This window comes from Podarcis erhardii (assembly GCF_964252035.2).
Source record: "Podarcis erhardii genome assembly, chromosome: 8".
Classification (NCBI taxonomy): Eukaryota; Metazoa; Chordata; class Lepidosauria; order Squamata; family Lacertidae; genus Podarcis; species Podarcis erhardii.
In genome coordinates, this window is record NC_138499.1 from 9022186 (window position 1) to 9042887 (window position 20702).

Below are 20702 nucleotides of genomic sequence, written 5' to 3' on the forward strand. Positions count from 1 at the left end.
TGGAGGTCTCAGAAAAGGGAAAGTGGGGATTGCCAGAAGGGACAGAGCCTGCTCTCTCAGGAATGACCGCTCCCCACTTAAAACGGGGGGCGCCTTTTGCATGGACGCGTGCAGCCCTGGATCGGGAGTGGCCCCATCAGCATAGGCTTTGCCTTCCCTCAGGTGGGATACCTGGAGGTCCCCGCCTACCCCAGTGAGTTGTCCAATCCCACCTGGGCGAAGCGTTGCCAGGGAAACCAGGCCAGGTAAGGGGAGGGATTACCTGCCCACACAATAGAGGGTGGATCTTAATTGTTAATCCTCACTTGGCTCCAGAGCTTCTCCCACCCTACCCACCCTCAGTTAATGTCTTCTTTTGCAGGTTAACTTTTCTTCATAGGTTTTGCAGGTTAACCTGTCTCCACAGGTATGCGGGCGCTGCTACGATAAGGTCGCTGTTAAAGGGCCGGAAAGGAATTTCCCTGCATTGGCAGCTTTCGCCTTTCCCGTAGCAAAACGTCACAACTTTGGCGGTATCAGGCCTTGGGCGGAATCCTTTAGTCCATCTTCCTCTTTGCGGCGGCGATACCAGGGTTCCCCGTTAAAGGGGTTTTTGAAGGGAGGCTTTGGCCGTACGCCGAAAGGTCGTCATTGCTCTCCCCTGCGGCGGCGGCGTAACGGGGGCGGCTATCTCTGCTTGAACATATGTTCTCCAGAGCCGGCCATCCCCCCCCCCACACACACACTGGATAACCCTGATGCTCCCTAGGTCCCCGGCTGGGGACTAGGGAGGGAGAACGCCCAATGCCTGAGCCAAGGTCTACCCACATTTGAAATTTAATAAAGTTGTGGCCGATTTAATCCCATAGCACGTTGTCTAGAGTCGTTATTCCACATAACGGAGGGGGGAACCACTCGGGATCTGGGGACTCCGCCTGTCCACGCAAATTGTGAGAATAGACATTGTGCTGCTCCAGTAATAATAGCAGCAAGTCCACTTTTCTAGTGAATTCTTCCTCACCTCAAAGTCCTGCTTAGCCACAAATTTGTCAAACAACTTTGACAAGTCTGCAAAAAACGTCTTTGAGGAATACCTTTCAGCTCTTGGCACAACATTTTAATTTTTTAAAAAAATAGTAATTCTGAAGCCCATGACAGCCTTCTTTTCCCTCCCCTCTCAATTCCTGAAACTTTGTCGCTACTTTAAAATAAAATGGACAAAATAGCTCATGGTTGATGATGTGTTAGGTAACACATTATGTATGTGTGTCAAGCTACATGTTTGCATAACAGGAGAGTGTAAAAGAGGGTGGGTGGGAACGTGGTGTTATTACATAACTCACCTCGTCTCCCAAAACAGAAGCAGAACCTGCTAAAGGTCTTCCTCCATGTTGGCGTCTCTCAAAATGAGATGGGAACGAAGAGGAACTATGCTATTTTGTTTGGCATGGTGTGGCTTTGACTAGGAAGGAAAAGGGCCAGGACTGAGCTCCTGCTGCATTATTCCTCCTTGTCTACTCCACAATTCCAGTACAAATAAAATTTAAAAGGGCTATTGTTAGTTTCTGTTCCCCAGGGGTGGCCTGCCCAGTTTTGCCACCTGAGGCAAAATGGGAATTGCCATCTCCTGGCCCTACTTGCCGTGTCCCATTGCCACCATGTCCCAGTTCTCACTAAACTCGGTGGGAGCTGCGGCACTCTTCCATGCATTGCCGCACACTTCGCATCTCCATCTGGGGCAAGGAAGATGAACGGTAACACTATGCGCTTCCTCTTGGTGGCGGAAGCAGTGGGGTGGGCAGGCAGAGTGCTGCCTTTATTACTTGTGCCACCTGAGCCCATTGTTTCACCCTCCTTCATGGGGGACCAGCTCTGCTCTTCCCCCAATCACAATGGATTTCTTCCAAGCTGAAGGCAACGTATGTCTCTGCTATGATTTGGCCCAGTACAGTGGTTGTTGTTCTTTAGTCGTTTAGTCATGTCCGACTCATCGTGACCCCATGGACCAGAGCACGCCAGGCACTCCTGTCTTCCACTGCCTCCCGCAGTTGGGTCAAACTCATGCTGATAGCTGCGAGAACACTGTCCAATCATCTCGTCCTCTTTCGTCCCCTTCTCCTTGTGCCCTCCATCTTTCCCAACATCAGGGTCTTTTCCAGGGAGTCTTCTCTTCTCATGAGGTGGCCAATGTATTGGAGCCTCAGCTTCAATACAGTGGCACCTCTGGTTAAGAACTTAATTTGTTCCGGAGGTCTGTTCTTAACCTGAAACTGTTCTTAACCTGAGGTACCACTTTAGCTAATGGGGTCTCCCACTGCCACCATGCTGCCAGAGCATGATTTCTGTTCTTAAAATGTTCCAGCCAACTAGAAATAATAATTTCCTTGTTACAGCCAATGGTATGCTGTATTTGGCCCAGCTGGTTGTTTATGAATCAACTCCACTGTCCCACAGTCGAAGTAAAGGCACACAAATGCACTGAGGGATGTTTACAGCATTTTTCTTCATCATTATTGTGCACTGCTTGATTTTGTGTTATATTTAAATATCTTTGTAGGGCTATAAGAAGAGCCTGCTGGATCAGGAGAATGGCCCACCGAGTGCAGTATCCTATCCTCTCAGTGGCCAACCAGATTCCTGTGGGAAGCCTGAAAGCAGGACTAAGCACAACAGCAACACTCTCCCCACTTGAGATTCCTAGAAACTGGCATTCACGAGCATACTTCAAATCTTGTGTATAAACCGATAATAAGGGGCAATTATAGCCTGTATTCCAGAATGGGAGGGGCTTACATCACACTCAATTTGGGAAGGAATCAAGCCTCTACCCCCCCCCCAGCCTGCCCTCCTTCCTCTCCGGAGTCTTCGCTGTCGTTTTGGGAAGGGACGTCCCTAACTCTTAGCAAGAAACACACTCAACTACAAAGCATAATACAACATGAGTAAAGAGAGGCATGGCAAAACACACACCACTTTACATAACTTCTATGAATGCCTTTAATGTGATCTTTCAAAGAACAATTGTCTGGCTCCACCTCAGCACATAACCAAGTCTAATCAACCACAAAGTCTTCTGACATCATCACATTCATTGAATGATTCTGGATTGACTAGGATCACATAGTGAAGGAAGAAGAAGCTGTAATTGAAGGGGGGAAATGGGGGGGGGAGCAGCAACAAACCAGGGGGACACAGCTGCAGACGTGTGCTGGGAAAGGTACACATTATTCACGCAAGATTCCCCCCCCCACACAAAGCAATGTCGACTCTGACAACACAATTCACACTCACCCACACCCAACCCGCCTTGCCACAGAACAAATGAACATTCAGTCCAATCCTACTATTGAAACCAGTCTTTCTCAACCATTGGTCCCCAGATGTTGTTGGTGTGGGAATGCTCATGGAGGCAGGAGAGGGTATATTGTTTATTAATATCCTTCCTAACTTGTGTTAGCAAGTTCCTTTACTTAGCAGAGTTTACATTCCCCTTTTACACGCACAACAGTTAGCTAGTTGCAGACTTGTGTAAGCTTCTCACTATTATATACATTTCAGTATTGTATATTCCTTGTAAGTTCCCTTTTATCCCTCTTAAAAGAATAAACACATGACAATCTTGTGTAAAGTATATAAAATATGTTTACTCACACATTCAGTTCACAGTTGGATCCCTGAAGGCAGACTTAGTTACAAAGTATATACATGTGGATCTATCCCATATAGGCATAATCCCAGTGTCCTCTGTTGGCTACAGAGCTGCTCCAATGACGAAGGAAGTCAAAAAGAGAGTGTGCAGCCTTGTCCTTTTGTGTTACCTGGACAGGTAAGGTCACACCCACCTCTAGTCACATGCAAAGGAAGTATGTCCCAGCCAGCAGGAAACAGGAAGTTTGTGACTGGCTGGACCGAACATTCCCCTGCATATCCACTCTAGGAAAACAAGGAATGTTGTACTTGACTTATGTATCACATCCCACAGCTGGACTACATCCCACCATCCCTAGTTAGGAGAACCAGTGCTCAGGGATGATGGGAGTTGTAGTTCAACAACATCTGGGGACTCAAGGTTGAGAAAGGCTGATGTAAACAGGAAGCAGGAACAGTGGGGCAGAAGCAGAAGAGTGCCAGGGGTGGTCATGGACCCCGTAGCATCCTGGACAGCAACATTGCCAGGGGTGATGGTGGAGGAAAGGAAATGGAAATGAGGCAAAGAAGAAGGTGAGGAGAAGTTACTGAGAAGCTGTAGTAACAGCAAGAACAATGGAAGGATCTGTCTTCCCCTTCTAAAGGAAGTGGGATCAGTGGTCTCCCCTCTGCCAACAAGGAGAACTGGGAGTGGGCTGCAGCCCTCACAAAGCTTCAGAGGGCAGAGGATGGAGAGGAGAGCCTACATCTCTCAAGGCATCACTTTGAGCTCCCACATAGCAGTTGTCTGGGCCATTCCCAGGCACATCCTCTGGACTAGGTTGCCGCCGTAATTAGGTGAAAAGAAGATGAGTAATGTCCAAGGCTTAACCTGCTTGAGGTCAACATGGCACTGAGGTAAGGGAGCTCTACCTGCATCTTCAAGGCAACCATAAAAGATGAAAAGAGACACTAGAGTAGGGTTGCATTCTATGCTAGTCCCACTAAAATAGATCCACTAAAACTAAGGAAACTAAGATAGTCATGGCCATGTGTGTCTATTAGTGTGCAACACAACACATAGCTCATAACTTGTTCCCCTCTGAGGTTACAAAGGTATTGCAAATGAGGCAATTTTGTCTCATCCCATCCCAGCCCTCAAATAAAAATTGTAAAACAAAAATTGGATGGGTTCATTAAGTATGCAGCGCAAACATGTGTAGCTTCTTCTGTCCCTGGAGTGCTGCCACAATGAAGTCATTCAAACTCTCCCTGTTTGGCTGGCAGAGTACTTGCTTGGGAGAAGTGGCCGGGGGGGGGGGGGGAGAACGACAAAGAACAAACTGTCCCAAAGGAAGCCACCCACAAGGACAGACGTTAGAAGAAACAACCCAGAGACATTTTTGCAAAGAAAAAACCCACACACAACCCCCCTGTGTTGCATAAGGATTCTAATCTGAAGGGTGTTAACAGTAACTGATTTCAACACTTCCTTGAGGCCTGATCTTTCCTCTGTTAGCTCTTCTGAAGTGGTGGTTTGTCTCTAGGGAACAGTTTCAAGCACTCTGAACTATACCAACAAATGGGCACTCTTTTTTGAAAGGGAGAGTGAGGGTCCTATGATAGAGGATGCAGGGTGGCTGTTTTAGGGCTCCGAGGTGACATTTGACCAAAAGAGCATCATAAGACAAGAGTCCAGTCAAATGTGTACACAACACACCATACATTTCGGAAGTAGAATCCTGGTCCTGAGAATTTCCAGCCATAACCCCCACTACTTGTGTACATGTAGCAAACTGCCTTGTATCAGGTCTGACAATTTTCTCCATCTTCCCATGTTCCCTGGCAGCAGCAACAGCTCTTCAGGGTCTCCGTCAAAGGACTTTCTCATCACCACCTACTCAGTCCTTTTATAACCGGAGTTGCTTGGGATCAAATCCAGGACTTCGGCATGTAAGGCACATGCTCTCCCACTGAGCGAAGGTCCACCTCACAAACAACAGAGGCAGTGAATGGTGTTTTCCCCACGGAATCAAGGAACCAAGGGGAGTTCCCATTCAGATTCAATTCAGACTACCACAGAGTTCAATCCAGAATGAATCTGCAGGGGGGCAAACTCCCCATAACTGAAAATAAGAATGGTTTGGAGGTTCTCCCACATTTATACCTCCAGACATGTTGGATCTGGAAGCAGAGTTCCTGTGTGTCCCCCAACTCCATCTGCTTTTACTTCCAGCTATGGTCAGAAGCCACTGGGTGAAACTGCATTTAAACCTCAGTCTCCCAGTGTCCATCCAACATGCTGTGCTTGGAATTGCACTGGCTCTTCTGGTATCCTGCCCAGGATTTCCAAGTTACAGAGTCAACAGAACCTGGGTCACCCAAGTCCTAGTCCAGTGTAATGTTCTTACCCCAAAATTGTCAGTTTTCATTTCTTAGTGCAGAAAGTATTGATCTGGTGTGTGGAGATCTTTCTTATTCTGATTAATACAAGAGGATTCTAGAAGCTAACAGCAGCTTCTCTGTGTGAGAGAAGCAGGCAGAAGGGTCATGATTGTTTGGGTTATACCTTCTGGGAAGCTGATTTGAAGGAGTTCTCTTATCTCTTCCAATTAAGGTCATGCTGACTATAAACAAGGCCGTCTTTACCCGCGGTGAAAGGTGTGCGGGGCACCCGGGTGCCGAATTCTGGGGGGTGCCAGGCGCCCGCTGTTGAAGCTGCCTAACCTCTTAACTATCTACCTGTTATGAAATAATAAATAATTTTGATCAAGCTAGAAAAAGAAAATACATATATACCTAGGCATTACAGGAGCCCAAAATAATGTGGAGAAGTCAGACCTGAATATGTAACTGCTGTTTGCACCGAGTGTCATCAAAACAGCCCTTTTGGAATCAATTGAACATTAATAGGTTTTAAGTTCTCCATCTGGGGGAGTTTTTGAAAACCAGAATCAAAGAGAGAAAGATGCTATGTGTGATTTTAAAACAGGTTGCAACCTGGAGGAAGATAAATATCAGCTTTTTGATATATTTCTGCATCCTGAATCAGCTTGATATTTTTTGCCGGATAGCCTCTCGCTCTTCTCACTACAACTTCGCCTGAATGCAAGCACAATGTAGGAGATACAGGTAGACATTTCGGACGCAAATGTGCAAATCTATGGGAAAGCGGCAAGTGTTTACATTTCTCCATCTGCTCGGGATTGGAACGAGGACATCACAGATCTCAGCTGCAGACGGATGTTGGTATTTAATGTGATTTCCAACAAATCATTCCCAGCATTCAGAACAGCACCTGACACTCATTAGTGCGTTCCTCCTGGCAAAAATTCTTGGAAAGAGGCACAGTTCTTGCAAATATGGGGACAGGTTTTCTGCCTGATCAAGGGTTCTTCTGAAATGTTACATTTTCTAGTGCTTAATTTCTTCCCCGGAATGGAATGGGAACTCTCCATCTCTGAAGAAGAAACAGTGGTTTCAGTTTCAATGCAAGAGTAAAGGGCAGGCTTTTCAGCAATGACAGCAGGCAAGACCGTCTCAAAATATTTTGCTGCCAGAGGTGAAACAACAATTGCTTCTAACTGCTCTTCAGAGCTCTGAAGCAGGATGAAAGCTTTGAAATCAGGCTGATTTGCTTCAGAATGCTTAGGAAGAGAGTGGCTTCACTTTAGAAGCAGTCTGAATATGCCCAAAGCAGGCTGATTTAGCTCAAGACTGAGACTTCATTCAAAGTGGATGTACACACCTAGTATATGTGGGAAGCATGAGCTAAGCCAAGACTGGGGAGCCTTGTTGGACCACAATTCCCATCATACACGACCATTGACCTTGCTGGCTCAGGATGAAGGACCTTCAGTATAATAACATTTAGAGGGTCACTTGTTTCCTCATCTCTGATTTAAGGCTTCTTCAGTATGAGTTAAACAGCTCCCTCTCTCTCCTCACAGGTTTCCAATCAGACTTGCAAAGCCTCTTTCAAATTCCCAAGCTGCAATTGCAGGCACTGAGCTGCAGTCTGTCCCAGAGCTGTATGTGCTTCAGACCAGCCATAAAATTGTTTACACAGTGTTCACAAACAGCTTCTCAGACCTTGAAGGGTGGTAGTTAGTGAGAGTTAGATCTGCTGCTTTGTTGAAATCTACCTATGTTCACAGAATAGCCTGAATTTGGGGAGGGGGGGAAAAATAAAAATATAAAATAAAGGCTGTGTCATCAAACCAGGAGGGAAACTGCTATTATAAGTATGTCAACTGGGCTAAGACAAGTGAAGGATAACAAGAAGGGCTCTCTTGAATTATTATTGTTATTATTTAAAAAAGAATTTAATAAATAAACTGCATTGGTTGCTTCCCAAGTTTCTACTTTTCTGTCGGTTTCTTAAGTTTGGTCTTCCTAAGCTTCTGGAGTGCTATGATTCTTCTAATATCCACAAAGGTCCTATTCTTGGTTTCTGGGAAATTCTTGAAGATATAGATAAACAGGCCTCCACAGAAAGGCAAGAACATAAGGAAGCTGTAGGTCCCGATTTTTGTCTAGAGATGAAAAGGACAGACTTGAGCATAATAGCATAATACAGAATTGTATTCATCCATATTTCGCACACATATCATTCTGGGATCCTCCCCACTCCCACCATCCAGAGCTCACAGTGCTTCTAGACTTGTGGTTCCAAACGTGGAATTTTATTTTTAAGGGGGGCAATTCAAGAATGAGTTATTAACAGTGCATAGTTATTAACTATTTTAACTCGTGAATAGGATTCACTTTTTGAATAATAAGAATTATATATCACAGGGGCAGGGGAGCATCAGGATTTTAGAGATACTTGGGTGGGGCATGGTAAAAATAAAAAGGTTGGGAACCACATGTTCTAGACCATGTTCCTTCTGATTCTCTATCCTCAATCTGAGTTTCTGGCATAGGATAAACTGGAGGATATTGCAGTGAGAACCACGAGCCACTGCCCATGCCACCGTCCAAAATGCTGCTCCTGTTTTGCTTGGAAGAGCTATCAGGGACACTGTTAAATGTGATCATCTCACCTATACCTGAGATTGAGCACCTCCTCGGGGATGTTCTTCTCCACTACTTTTAGCCATCCCCAAACCCTTTAGCTTTGACCAGAGGAGTTTTCAGTGGTGAACTGCTGGCTACTTCTTCATGCTCTACAAAAAGAGCCATTCTACAGGTCGTAGCATCAGGGGTCAGCTTGCTTGTCTCACTACTGCTAGAGCTGGACTCCTCAGAGAGTGGGGAAGCCAAGTGATGTCTGTATATTGCTATTTCCTCCAACGGCAGCTGTTCTAACAGATTGAGGTTGAATCCTGACAAGACAGAAGTACTGTTTTGGGGGGACAAGAGGCGGGCAGGTGTGGAGAACTCCCTGGTCCCTGAGTGGGGTAACTGTGCCCCTGAAGGACCAGATGAGCAGCTTGGGAGTCATTTTGGACTCACAGTTGTCCGTGGAGGTGCAGGTTAATTCTGTGTCCAGGGCAGCTGTTTACCAGCTCCATCTGGTACCCAGGCTGAGCCTCTACCTGCCGACAGATTGTCTCGCCAGAGTGGTGCATGCTCTGGTTATCTCCCGCTTGGACTACTGCAATGCGCTTACGTGGGGCTACCTTTGAAGGTGACCCAGAAACTACCACTAAGCCAGAATGGAGCAGCTATACTGCTGACTGGGAGCAGCCACCAAGACCACATAACACCAGTCTTGAAAGACCAACATTGGCTCCCAGTACGTTTCTGAGCAGAATTCAAAGTGTTGGTGCTGACCTTTAAAGTCCTAAATGGCCTCAGTCCAGTATTCCTGAAGGAGCGTCTCCACCTCCATCATTCTGCCTGGACACTGAGGTCCGGCACTGAGGTCCTTCTGGTGGTTCCCTCACTGCGAGAGGTGAAGTTACAGAGAACCAGGCAGAGAGCCTTCTTGGTAGTGGCTTAACACCTGAAACTGCTTTGTACAGAGTCAGACAAATCCATCCATCTGAGGTTATGGCTTCATATTTGGGTTTTACCTGAGGGCTGGCTGGGTGGATAATGGTGAGGACAGAGATGGATGTACCTCACTGACGCAAACCTTGCTCCCTGCATCAAGCTGACTATCAATATCACTCACCACAATCTGAAGGAACACCATCATCATAAGAAAGTGTGTGAACCACTGCACAAATCCCGCAATCACAAAGGCTGCGGCCCGTGACGACTGAAGGAACATTGACACCACAATTACATTTGGAAGTGGACCTTGGTGGAAAGAAAGGGTTCATGACATGGATCACCGTTTCACCATAGAACTCAAATATTCCTCTATCCAATTAATATCTTGCAGATCATTTAAGGAGATCAGAACATAATGTGAGCAATTACCTGGCCCAACGGAGTGTGCTATGACAAATACTTGGACTAAAAGTATGTTGACATACGCCATCTCGTTGATGGTGACCTGTTAGTGAAAGTAGGTTGCATTTCAGTTATGTACATGTGATATTGACAGGTGCCCCTTATTTAGTGCCGGGGTTGTCAATGTTGCTAGACTACAGTTCACATCATCCCTCACCACTTTCCATGTTAGTTAGGCCTGATGGGAGTTGGACTCTAACATCAATGGGACAGCAACCACCCTGGCTAGAATTGCTAGCCAATTGAAAACAGCAGGTGAGACAGAACACCAAGATCTCCGTCTCTCTGAGTTCTCTTGCAACATCCATATGACTTTCACAGATGGGAGACTATGTCCATTCTCAGCCATTCCCTACAAGCCTTTGCACAAAATCCAAATGAATTGTATAAACCAAAGTAACTTTTCTCTCAAGTCTCCTTCTACAGATGTACCCATCAGCATAGACAGCCAACTTCCACATTAACTTTGTTGCTATTACACAGCATGGAGTATAGGGGGAGCGAGAATGGGGCTAAATGACAGCCCATTTGGTGATTCTCAACTCGCAATTACAAACCTGCATTTCCAGGGCCATGGTTAACAGAACACAGACAATGCTGCACATCAAAAAGCCAGTCAGAAGCAGATACCTATGTCCCTTAGAATCTGCAAGATACATCTAGAGAATATAAAGAGGAGGAAAGGAGATCCAGGAAAATACAATGCAACATAAGTTAGCTTATATTGGTTCCTGTAAAACTGGTAGAAAGCATTATTAAAGCTAATATAAGGAAGCATATGGATGAACATATCAGTGTGGCTTCTCCAAAGGCAAGTCCCGACTTACCTTTTAAGAGTTCATTGATAGTGTCAGTGTAAGCAAGCTTGCACAGTATAACCAAATTATGCATTTGGGGGATATTTTTCAACATAACTTCACACCCTGTGAGAACAGGATTCTGGACTAGATGTGCCTTTGGCACATCTAGAGTCTCCAAGAAGACTCTTTCAATGTTCATATGAAGTGTGAGAGAGACCATTATGAGAGCAAATGAGGTGTGTAATAAGTAGTGTTAGACGCAATTCTTTGGAGTATAAAATGAGAATGCCCATTTGGCTGGGTGGGATAAAAGTGCTAATAACATTTTAAAAGCCAGGGGTGTTATGTGGTGTGGGTTGGACTCTGGTAGAAACTGACCACAAAACCAGGACCGAGGGGCAAAACTATAGTAGACAAAAGGAACAGAGGAAAACCCCAAGTACATAAAAGGACCAATTGCAATTTATGCCTACATTTCCCAGGACAATCCTGCCTTGGGAAATGTTTTTATGAGCAATGCTCATAAAGTGCACAAGTGAAATCACTGTAGAATTGAACTGAACTGAATTGAATTTACATTATTTTGTATAACATATAAGCTTCTTAATCAAAAACAAAATAACTAAATGGTGTGCATTAAAAATACAGTGGATGCTCAGATTGCAAACGTGATCCGTGCGGGATGCATGTTCACAGCACGCAGTGTCCGCAACCCACAGCGGCACATATGCGCATGCGCAGGTTGCAATTCAGCGCTTTTGCACATGCGCGGCCACTGAAACCCGTTCCAATACTTCCGGGTTTTGGCAACCCGCAGCCCGGAAAAATGCAACCTGAAGTGTCTGTAACCCAAGGTATAAAATAATGATCAACAGAGCACAGATAAAGTCAGGAAAATTTTCAAAGCAAGTAGACTTTCTGAAATAATAATAAAAAGTTTTCTGTAGCCATCTAACACAGGATAGCTGCGTTTTCTGCTAAAGTAATGCTGTATAATGTTGTTTATAGTTTGTAGTGGTAGTAAATGATTTCAAACTGTGCTACTGCCATGTGTGAGGTTGACTGATGAGACCAGCAACTACTAAAAATATGTGTCCCTAAAGGAATGATAGTTCTCGGTCATATCTGAATGAAGATACCCTTCACTATGGAGGAATCCACATATAAACAACAGCTACTGAAGCATGGTGTGCCTTTGAGTTTGCACATTTAGCCAACATGGTACTCTCTAAATCTTAATGACTCCCATCAGCTCCAGCCAGCTGGATGAGGAAAAGGTGTAGAGAAGGTTCAATAAGTCAGTAATAAATAAATTAAGTAATAAGGTTCAGTTGTTCAAAAAGTCGCAGTATCTGAAGAACAACAGATTGGTTTCCCCTGTTGTATAGAATTGCAGCTTATAGGGTATTTCTTTACCACAGACAATTTAAATTTAATTGGACTTTCTTAAGGGAATTTTGAGAACTTTGGTACTTCTGTAGTAGGGGCTTCTCCCTACAGTTAGTCTAGATTTGAAATTCAATTGTCTGGATACTTTTTATCTTATACTTATTTTTGATGCAAAAACAAACAAACAAACAAATGTTCAAGCTGATTTTTTTACCCCTTTAGATGACTTCCAATACAAACTAGAATACAGGTACTGTGTGTAAATAACTATGGTTCTTTTACAAAGAATGGTCAGAGAACTCTCATAATACTATAATTAAAAAAATGTTTATTATTCTTGGGGATGTGTTGTGGGGGTGGGGATACTGTAACACTTAAATTTCTTTCCGTTGAAGAACAGTGAGTTTCAAGATTCAGAAGGAAAGAGACAAAGAAGTGGAAAAAGCTTACCGCGATCAAGAGCGAAATTAAGCCAATAATAATTGTGACCATACGAAGCCACCGCAACATCTTCTCATCTGCCCCTGCAGCCATGCAGATTATATCTACATAATAGTGCACCTGAAATCAGAAAAAATAATCAATAGTCTAATCTATGTCAACCTTGGTCAGACCACACCTGGGCTGGATCCAGACACATCAAAGAAGCATTTCAGGTGAACATTATATGAGAAATTACATTGGCAAAAATGGAACTCCACAGTGCTATCTGGTCTCACCGTGTTATAATGCATATACAACACATACAAAATGATATTTCTTTACCAATCTAGCTGAGTCTCTGGAGTAATTTGTCTGGGAATCACAATTTAATAAGGATATTACAAGGTGGAACATGTGCAGAGGAGGGCGACCAAGATGATCAAGGGTGTGGAAACCAAGCCTTATTGTGAATGGTTGAAGGGGTTGGATATATTTAGCCAGAGTAAGATTAGACTGAGAGAAGATATGATAGCTATCTTCAAATATCTCAAGGGCTGTCGCGTGGAACAAGCTTCTTTTCTCCTTCTCTGGGGGGTAGGACTCGAACCAATGGCTACTAGTTACAAGAAAGGAGATTCCAACTACTGTAAATATCAGGAAGAACTTTCTGACAACAACAACAATTTATTATTTATATTCTGCTCATCCGGCTGGGTTTCCCCAGCCACTCTGGGCAGCTCCCAACAGATTAAAAACAGAATAAAACATCAAACATCCTCCTAAACAGGAGTGCCATCAGATGTCTTCTAAAAGTCAGATAGTTGTTTATTTCCTTGACATCTAATGGGAGAGCGTTCCACAGGGCGAGCACCAGTAACTGAGTAAGAGCTGTTTGACAATGGAATGAATCCTTGGAGGTTTTTAAGCAGAGGTTTGATGGCCGACCCTATAAAAGAGGCTCCTTATGAGGCCGGAGGAACATCGCCTGACTGTGAGGTGTGGAGGCCGCTCCCTGAAAGGCCCTTTCCACCTGGCCTAGGTGATGAGGCCCACACTCACCAGCCCCACTGAAGAGGCTCCTCATGAGGCCGGAAGAACAACGCCTGGCTATTGTTTTATTGATTTAATATGCTGTACACCACTTGGAGGTTTTTATTAAAAATATAAAGTGGTATAGAAATTTAATAAATAAGTAAATAGAATTTGCATGATTCCCAATCATAGAAAATTGTCATATACAGCTCTCGGTCTATTGAGCACAGAGCTGGACCATAAAGAAGGCTGATCACCAAAGAATAGATGCTTTTGAATTATGGTGCTGGATGAGACTCTTGAGAGTCCCATGGACTGCAAGAAGATCAAACACATCCATTCTTAAGGAAATCAGCCCTGAGTGCTCACTGGAAGGACAGATCCTGAAGCTGAGGCTCCAATACTTTGGCCACCTCATGAGAAGAGAAGACTTCCTGGAAAAGACCCTGATGTTGGGAAAGATTGAGGGCACAGGGAGAAGGGGACAACAGAGGATGAGATGGTTGGACAGTGTTCTCAAAGCTACCAACATGAGTTTGGGAGGCAGTGAAAGACAGGAATGCCTGGCGTTCTCTGGTCCATGGGATCACGAAGAGTCGGACACGACTAAATGACTAAACAACAACAGCAACTGCTTACACTGAATGGTAGATACCTTTAAGGGATTAACCGTTTCTCAGCCCCAACTGTAAATGGTACTGAGACCTTTGGGTAAACCTAGGTCTTGGCTGGAGGGAAGTTGTAGCCTCTGCCTGCCCTTCGTTGGTTAAAGGCATCCTGTTAAAGGGATCCAGGGGGAGTGTTTACTGTTTGAAGCCCAGACAGGGAATAGGGTCATACCACTCCTCAAATGGGAAACCCTTCGGGGGGGTACCCCCATTTGATGTAGGTCATAGGTGGTTTCTCCTTAGGTGCACTCCCAGCAGGCGGGCTGGCGTGATGTAATCTGATACAGTTTGGCTTTACCCAATGCCTATGCCAAACCACTCACATCTGTAACTGATAAAAGTTGTGGCCTATTTGATCCCATAAAACCATAAGCTGTTGTCTTGTCTGATTAAGGTCATGGGGTCTTGGCACACAAATAATGTAGTGCATTCAACATTTCAGAAGAAGGTAAAGGTAAAGGACCTCTGACAGTTAAGTCCAGTCGCAGACGACTCTGGGGTTCCGGCGCTCATCTCACTTTACAGGCTGAGGGAGCCGGTGTTTGTCCACAGACAGTTTTTCTGGGTCATGTGGTCAGCATCACTAAGCCGCTACTGGCACAATGGAAACACCAACACCAGAGCAGGGCATGGAAATGCCGTTTACCTTCCCGCTGGAGCGGTACTTATTAATCTACTTGCACTTTGGGGCATGTTCTGGAACTGCTAAGTTTACAGGAGCTGGGACCGAGCAACGGGAGCTCACACTTAGAGTCATACAATCATAGAATCATAGAATCATAGAGTTGGAAGAGACCACAAGGGCCATTGAGTCCAACCCCCTGCCAAGCAGGAAACACCATCAGAGCACTCCTGACATATGGTTGTCAAGCCTCTGCTTAAAGACCTCCAAAGAAGGAGACTCCACCACACTCCTTGGCAGCAAATTCCACTGTTGAACAGCTCTTACTGTCAGGAAGTTCTTCCTAATGTTTAGTTGGAATCTTCTTTCTTGTAGTTTGGAACCATTGCTCTGTGTCTGCTTCTCTGGAGCAGCAGAAAACAACCTTTCTCCCTCCTCTATGTGACATCCTTTTATATATTTGAATATGGCTATCATATTATCTGGCTCCACCTCCAAACTTTTTTTTAAGGGGGGCAATGCTTTGCTTACCGCACCAATGCCGTCAAGCTGTGCACCACCTATCAAGACAATTATGGTGATGACCTGCGTTCTCAGGTTTGGGGATGATAGCAGTTTAGCAGCAGTCATGTTCTTTTCTGCTTTCTCAAAGAGGTCCTCCTGACGGAGTTCGTTCATTTCATTCTCCACATCATCCTTGCCTCTCAGCACCTTCAGTTCTGTGTGGGAAAAGAGGCAGAAAGGATTTGAATTCAGTAGAGTAAGAGTCTCAGTAGAATGAGAATATTGTTAAGAAGGAAGGGGGAAAGGGGAAGGAAGGGGAAAGAGGGTCAAATCTCTTTAGAATGTTTGAGAGTTATTTAAAATGGTCAGTATAGATGTTCAGTTAGAATATACAACACTGATTGGTAATAATATCTAACAGGGCCAAGGGGATGCCGCTGTTGTGAATGAATGGAGTTAAGGAAGCTATTCAAAGCAAAAAATGACTTTTTTTCCAGAAGATGGAAGTCACATACAAATGAAACTAAAACTTGGAAAGTGGGGGAACCCAGTAGGCAGTAGTGGGGAGGAGTCAGCAATCACTGTGCATGTTCGGCTGCATTCAAACAGTGCTTTATTCCACTTCCTGGCATTTATTTACCTGATAATTTCCACAATTTATGTGACCCTTCCCACAACTTAAAGGTCTCTTCTGGATATCTAGCAGAAGGTTAGCATTCATTTCCATGTCAGTTGCTTCCTGAAAAAAAATCTGCTTTCAACTCCATTAACTTAAAAAAATGAAGGAGGTTTGCACTATAATTCTTGCACCGTGAAAAAAATTGGGGTACTATTCTGGCATACAGTTCTTCCCTGCCACTTTCATGGGTGAATAATTGGGGAAGAGAAGCATGCATGCACTTAAAGAGTGGCGACATGTCCAACAACAACTGGTGTTGTGTCACACTATACCCATATTAAAGGGTAAAAGGATCCCTGACCATTAGGTCCAGTCACGGATGACTCTGGGGTTGCGGCGCTCATCTCACTTTATTGGCCGAGGGAGCTGGCGTACAGCTTCCGGGTCCTGTGACCAGCATGACTAAGCCTCTTCTGGTGAACCAGAGCAGCGCATGGAAACACTGTTTACCTTCCCGCCAGAGCAATACCTATTTATCTACTTGCACTTTGATGTGCTTTCAAACTGCTAGGTTGGCAGGAGCAGGGACCGAGCAACGGGAGCTCACCCCGTCGTGGGGATTTGAATCGGCAACCTTCTAATTGGCAAGCCCTAAGCTCTGGTTAAACCCACAGTGCCACCAGCGTCCCTATACCCATATTAGAGAAAAGCAAATACAGTGGTACCTCATGTTACGTACTTAATCCGTTCCGGAGGTCTGTTCATAAGTGGAAACCACTCATAACATGAGGCGTACTTTTGCTAATGGCATCTCCCACTGCTGCTGCACCGCTGGAGTGGAACTTCCACTAGCATCCCAGGGCACATTTCACAACAAGGGGCATCTACTTCTGGGTTAGCGGAGTGCATAACCCGACGCATTCGTAAGGGGGGCGGTACGTAACACAAGGTACCACTGTATATTTCCTTCAGAGTTTGTAGTTCATGGATGTGCTAGTTTAAACTTCACAAAGGCACAAAAGCAATCTAGCCATCACTTGTTTGGATGTATCTTTGACTAATTTAACTCCACCCCTAAAAGCAGAGTTGTTCTTGCTCTTCTTTCCAGACAAGATGTCTGCTGTTTTCTCTCTCTTATCTCCATTCATCTGGGTAAATAGCTCTTACATGAATAAAGCCCCTGAGCTCCAGAAACTGTAAATGAGTACTGCAATCTAATTCACCCAAGTTGCAACGTCTGCTAACAACCCAGTGGTGTGAATGAAAATTAGTTTGGCATAGCAGTATATCAGTCAAAATGTCGCAGTTCCATAATGTTGCTGCAGATAATGCAGTAAAAAAGGTGTGCTATAAATAGGGGCTAGATGACCCTCAGGATTTCATCCATCTCTGCAATTCTATCATAGAAGTGCTAGCTTTATAACCAGGAAAACTAATGCAATAATCCTCACATCTGAATGCAGCCATAGGACAAATTATATGGGGTTGTATCCAACTAAGTTCTACTCAACCTAAGCCTACATCAGACATGCCCATTAATTTCAATGGGTTAACTCTGAGTAGGGCAAGTATTGGAAACAGCCTGAAACCAATTAAATTGTTTATGCACTTGCTTTCTTCTCTCAGTCACTGCTCAATCAGTAAAGTACTTAATACTAAAGTTGTGGGTTCAAGTCCCATACTGCGCAAAATATGCCTGCACTGCAGGTGGTGGGACTCGATGATTCTCATGCTCACTTCCAATTTTACAATTCTATGAAACTGCATTACAGGAAAATTTCCTATAAAGTTATCTACCACTCCACTGGGGGACTGTATATGAGTTCCTCAGAAAATATCACATGAAACTGTTTTACGCTGGCATCTTTGCATGTTTTCAGGCTAATTGTTCAATATATACCAAGCCTGCCCATCATGCAGACACCATTTCCTTGTCCAGACTTTTTTTTTTTTTTTTTTTTGCAGTGGGGCTGGGGCTAGACATTGCTGATTGAAGTGGTATTTTACTCACTTCCTACTTAAATATTTTTATTGGTGTTTTAGATACATTTTATGAATTAGTTGTTTCATTGCAGCTTTAATGTATATTTTCCAAACATCAACCACCTGGTGAATGGCAGGACTATAAAAACTAAAACAAAACAACAGCCTCTAATAGTAGAGGTAATGTATCGCCATCATTACTAGGAGCCATTGGAAGCCCAGTGGCCATAAATATGTGTATAACCATTTACACTAATATTTCATATGCATGCACATTGTAATGAAATGGATGTGGTTGGTTCTATATTATTAACACAGGAATACAAGCAATTATTTCAAAATGCTAGAATGGGGAGATTTCATTATTCTGGCGAATGGTGGGTGATGTCTCTTCAGCCAGATGCGTTCTAATGGCTATGTATGATGCTCACAACTAGAAATCTCAATAAAGTTCAGAGTATCATACCTTCCCTTGCACTCTCTGCATTCTTCCTCTGAATGAACAGATACCTCGGACTTTCAGGAAAGAAGGGTAGTAGTATGATCTGAAAAATTGGCATGACCCCAGAAATGCCCATCACTATCATGTAACCTGTGCAAGAAGATAGAGTGACAACAATGTGGAGAAACTGTGGCCATGCGTCTGATCTCGTATAAGCAAAAGGATTAATTTCTCTTAATTACCTCCTCGCATTTTAAAGTGGTCTTTAGCAACAAGTAGCTGACCCATAAAGAGGCCCAAAGAATAAAATAGCTGGGACATCATGACGATAGCTCCCCTCACGCTTCCAGGGGCAATCTCTCCAAGATACAGAGGAACAACAACGGAGATTAGTCCTATTTAGTTGATAAATAGATAAATCACATTGAGCATGCGACATGTACAAAAATGTATGAACAGTCCTGAGGCTCCAGTAGGATGTGCAAGTAATGTCTCATGTCTCTAAGGTGTTCTTTTGTAGAATTCTGCAAAATGTCACCGACCGCTGAGTGGAACTATATGGAGGCATGACATCACACACCATAGATATGGTAACACCACCCAGTTGTAGCTCTGAATCAAACCAGCCCCCACAAGGGAGTACGGACAGGTGTTCTCAGTAGCTGCCTCTCAACTTGGGAATGTTCTTTTATTGGAACCTGCCCAGAGCCCGTACATCTCTGAGAAATGACATTAAATCATTTAATTCAAACTATGGTAATACTGTTGGTAATACTAGCCAAACTGATGGTTTGTTGTTGTTTAGTCGGTTAGTCGTGTCCGACTCTTTGTGACCCCATGGACCAGAGCACACCAGGCACTCCTGTCTTCCACTGCCTCCCGCAGTTTGGTCAAACTCATGCTGGTAGCTGCAAGAACACTATCCAACCATCTCGTCCTCTGTCGTCCCCTTCTCCTTGTGCCCTCTATCTTTCCCAACATCAGGATCTTTTCCAGGGAGTCTTCTCTGCTCATGAGGAGGCCAAAGTTTTGGAGTCTCAGCTTCAGGATCTGATGGTAGTGGACTACAATTCATGTAATCTCTAACTATTAGTCATGGAATAGCTATTGGCTGGGACAGATGGAAACTACGGTCAAACAACACCCATGGTGGTATGTTCTTTGGTACAATAATTAGTATGCTAATTAACCCAAGGCCTTGGGATAAAACATACTTTATATTTAAATAATAATAATTCTGCACAGCGATTCCTCTTTTCATATTTTACAAAAATCCATTTTCCAACTCACAGTCCTATAGAGTTTCAATGCCACCTCTACCAGTTACTCCATCCTTGGTGACCTATCTGAGCCACAACACTGGTTTCCAAAGTCAATTAGGGAGATGTGTGTGGAAATGAGACACACTGATACTGCTTTACTTGGTTCTTTGGCAGCCCACCCTCCCTCTGTTGTGAAAACAAACTATTGCTTAGTGTCTCTGCTTAGCACAGACTAGCAAGATGAATTCTATGCCAAACTACTAAACCTGGGACCTTGACTCACCTGTGCATATCCCAGTGTAGAAACGTACAGCAATTGTGAATTCATAGAGATTTACTTTATTACCAACAGCCAATAGGACAGGAGGGATCAGACTCAAAAAGGTAGCTATCTTCACAGCACCTTTCCTGAAAAGACAGTAAGGTGGGAAGATGTCAATATATGATAGCATCAAAGGAGCAAAGGGGGGAGAGGAGCTATAGAAATACAGGAATCTCCTAATCCTTTTATAGATAATTTGTTCTGGGTTTGCTAGTGTTGTTTAGTCGTGTCCCACTCTTTGTGACCCCATGGACCAAAGCACACCAGGCACTCCTGTCTTCCACTGCCTCCCACAGTTTGGTCAAACTCATGTTGAAATCTTCGAGAACACTGTCCAAACATCTCACCCTCTGTCGTCCCCTTCTCCTTGTGCCCTCCATCTTTCCCAACATCAGGGTCTTTTCCAAGGAGTCTTCTCTTCTCATGAGGTGGCCAAAGTATTGGAGCCTCAGCTTCAGGATCTGTGCTTCCAGTGAGCACTCAGGGCTGATTTCCTTCAGAATGGATAGGTTTCATCTTCTTGCAGTCGATGGGACTCTCAAGAGTCTCCCCCAACACCATAATTCAAAAGCATCAATTCTTCGGCGATCAGCCTTCTTTATGGTCCAGCTCTCACTTCCATACA

General features: G+C 44.3%; 1 protein-coding gene across 7 annotated transcripts in view; it reads right to left on the reverse strand.

The window, feature by feature from the left end:
* Nucleotides 1-7898: 7898 nt before the first annotated feature.
* Nucleotides 7899-20702, reverse strand: part of LOC309348693 (solute carrier family 2, facilitated glucose transporter member 5-like) — a 50596-nt gene continuing 37792 nt past the window's right edge. For 6 of the 7 annotated variants that reach the window (XM_081874332.1, XM_081874338.1, XM_081874336.1 and 3 more), the window contains 9 exons: nt 20039-20163; nt 18736-18888; nt 18518-18643; nt 15477-15664; nt 12651-12761; nt 10569-10670; nt 9979-10054; nt 9728-9855; nt 7899-8141 (listed from right to left, as the gene is read on the reverse strand). In XM_081874332.1, the coding sequence (XP_081730458.1) occupies nt 7968-8141; nt 9728-9855; nt 9979-10054; nt 10569-10670; nt 12651-12761; nt 15477-15664; nt 18518-18643; nt 18736-18888; nt 20039-20163 (1183 nt within the window). In that variant the 3' untranslated portion in view covers nt 7899-7967. Of the gene's footprint in view, nt 8142-8792; nt 8934-9727; nt 9856-9978; nt 10055-10568; nt 10671-12650; nt 12762-15476; nt 15665-18517; nt 18644-18735; nt 18889-20038; nt 20164-20702 lie in introns of those variants that run through there. The other variant, XM_081874334.1, reaches the window with a different exon arrangement.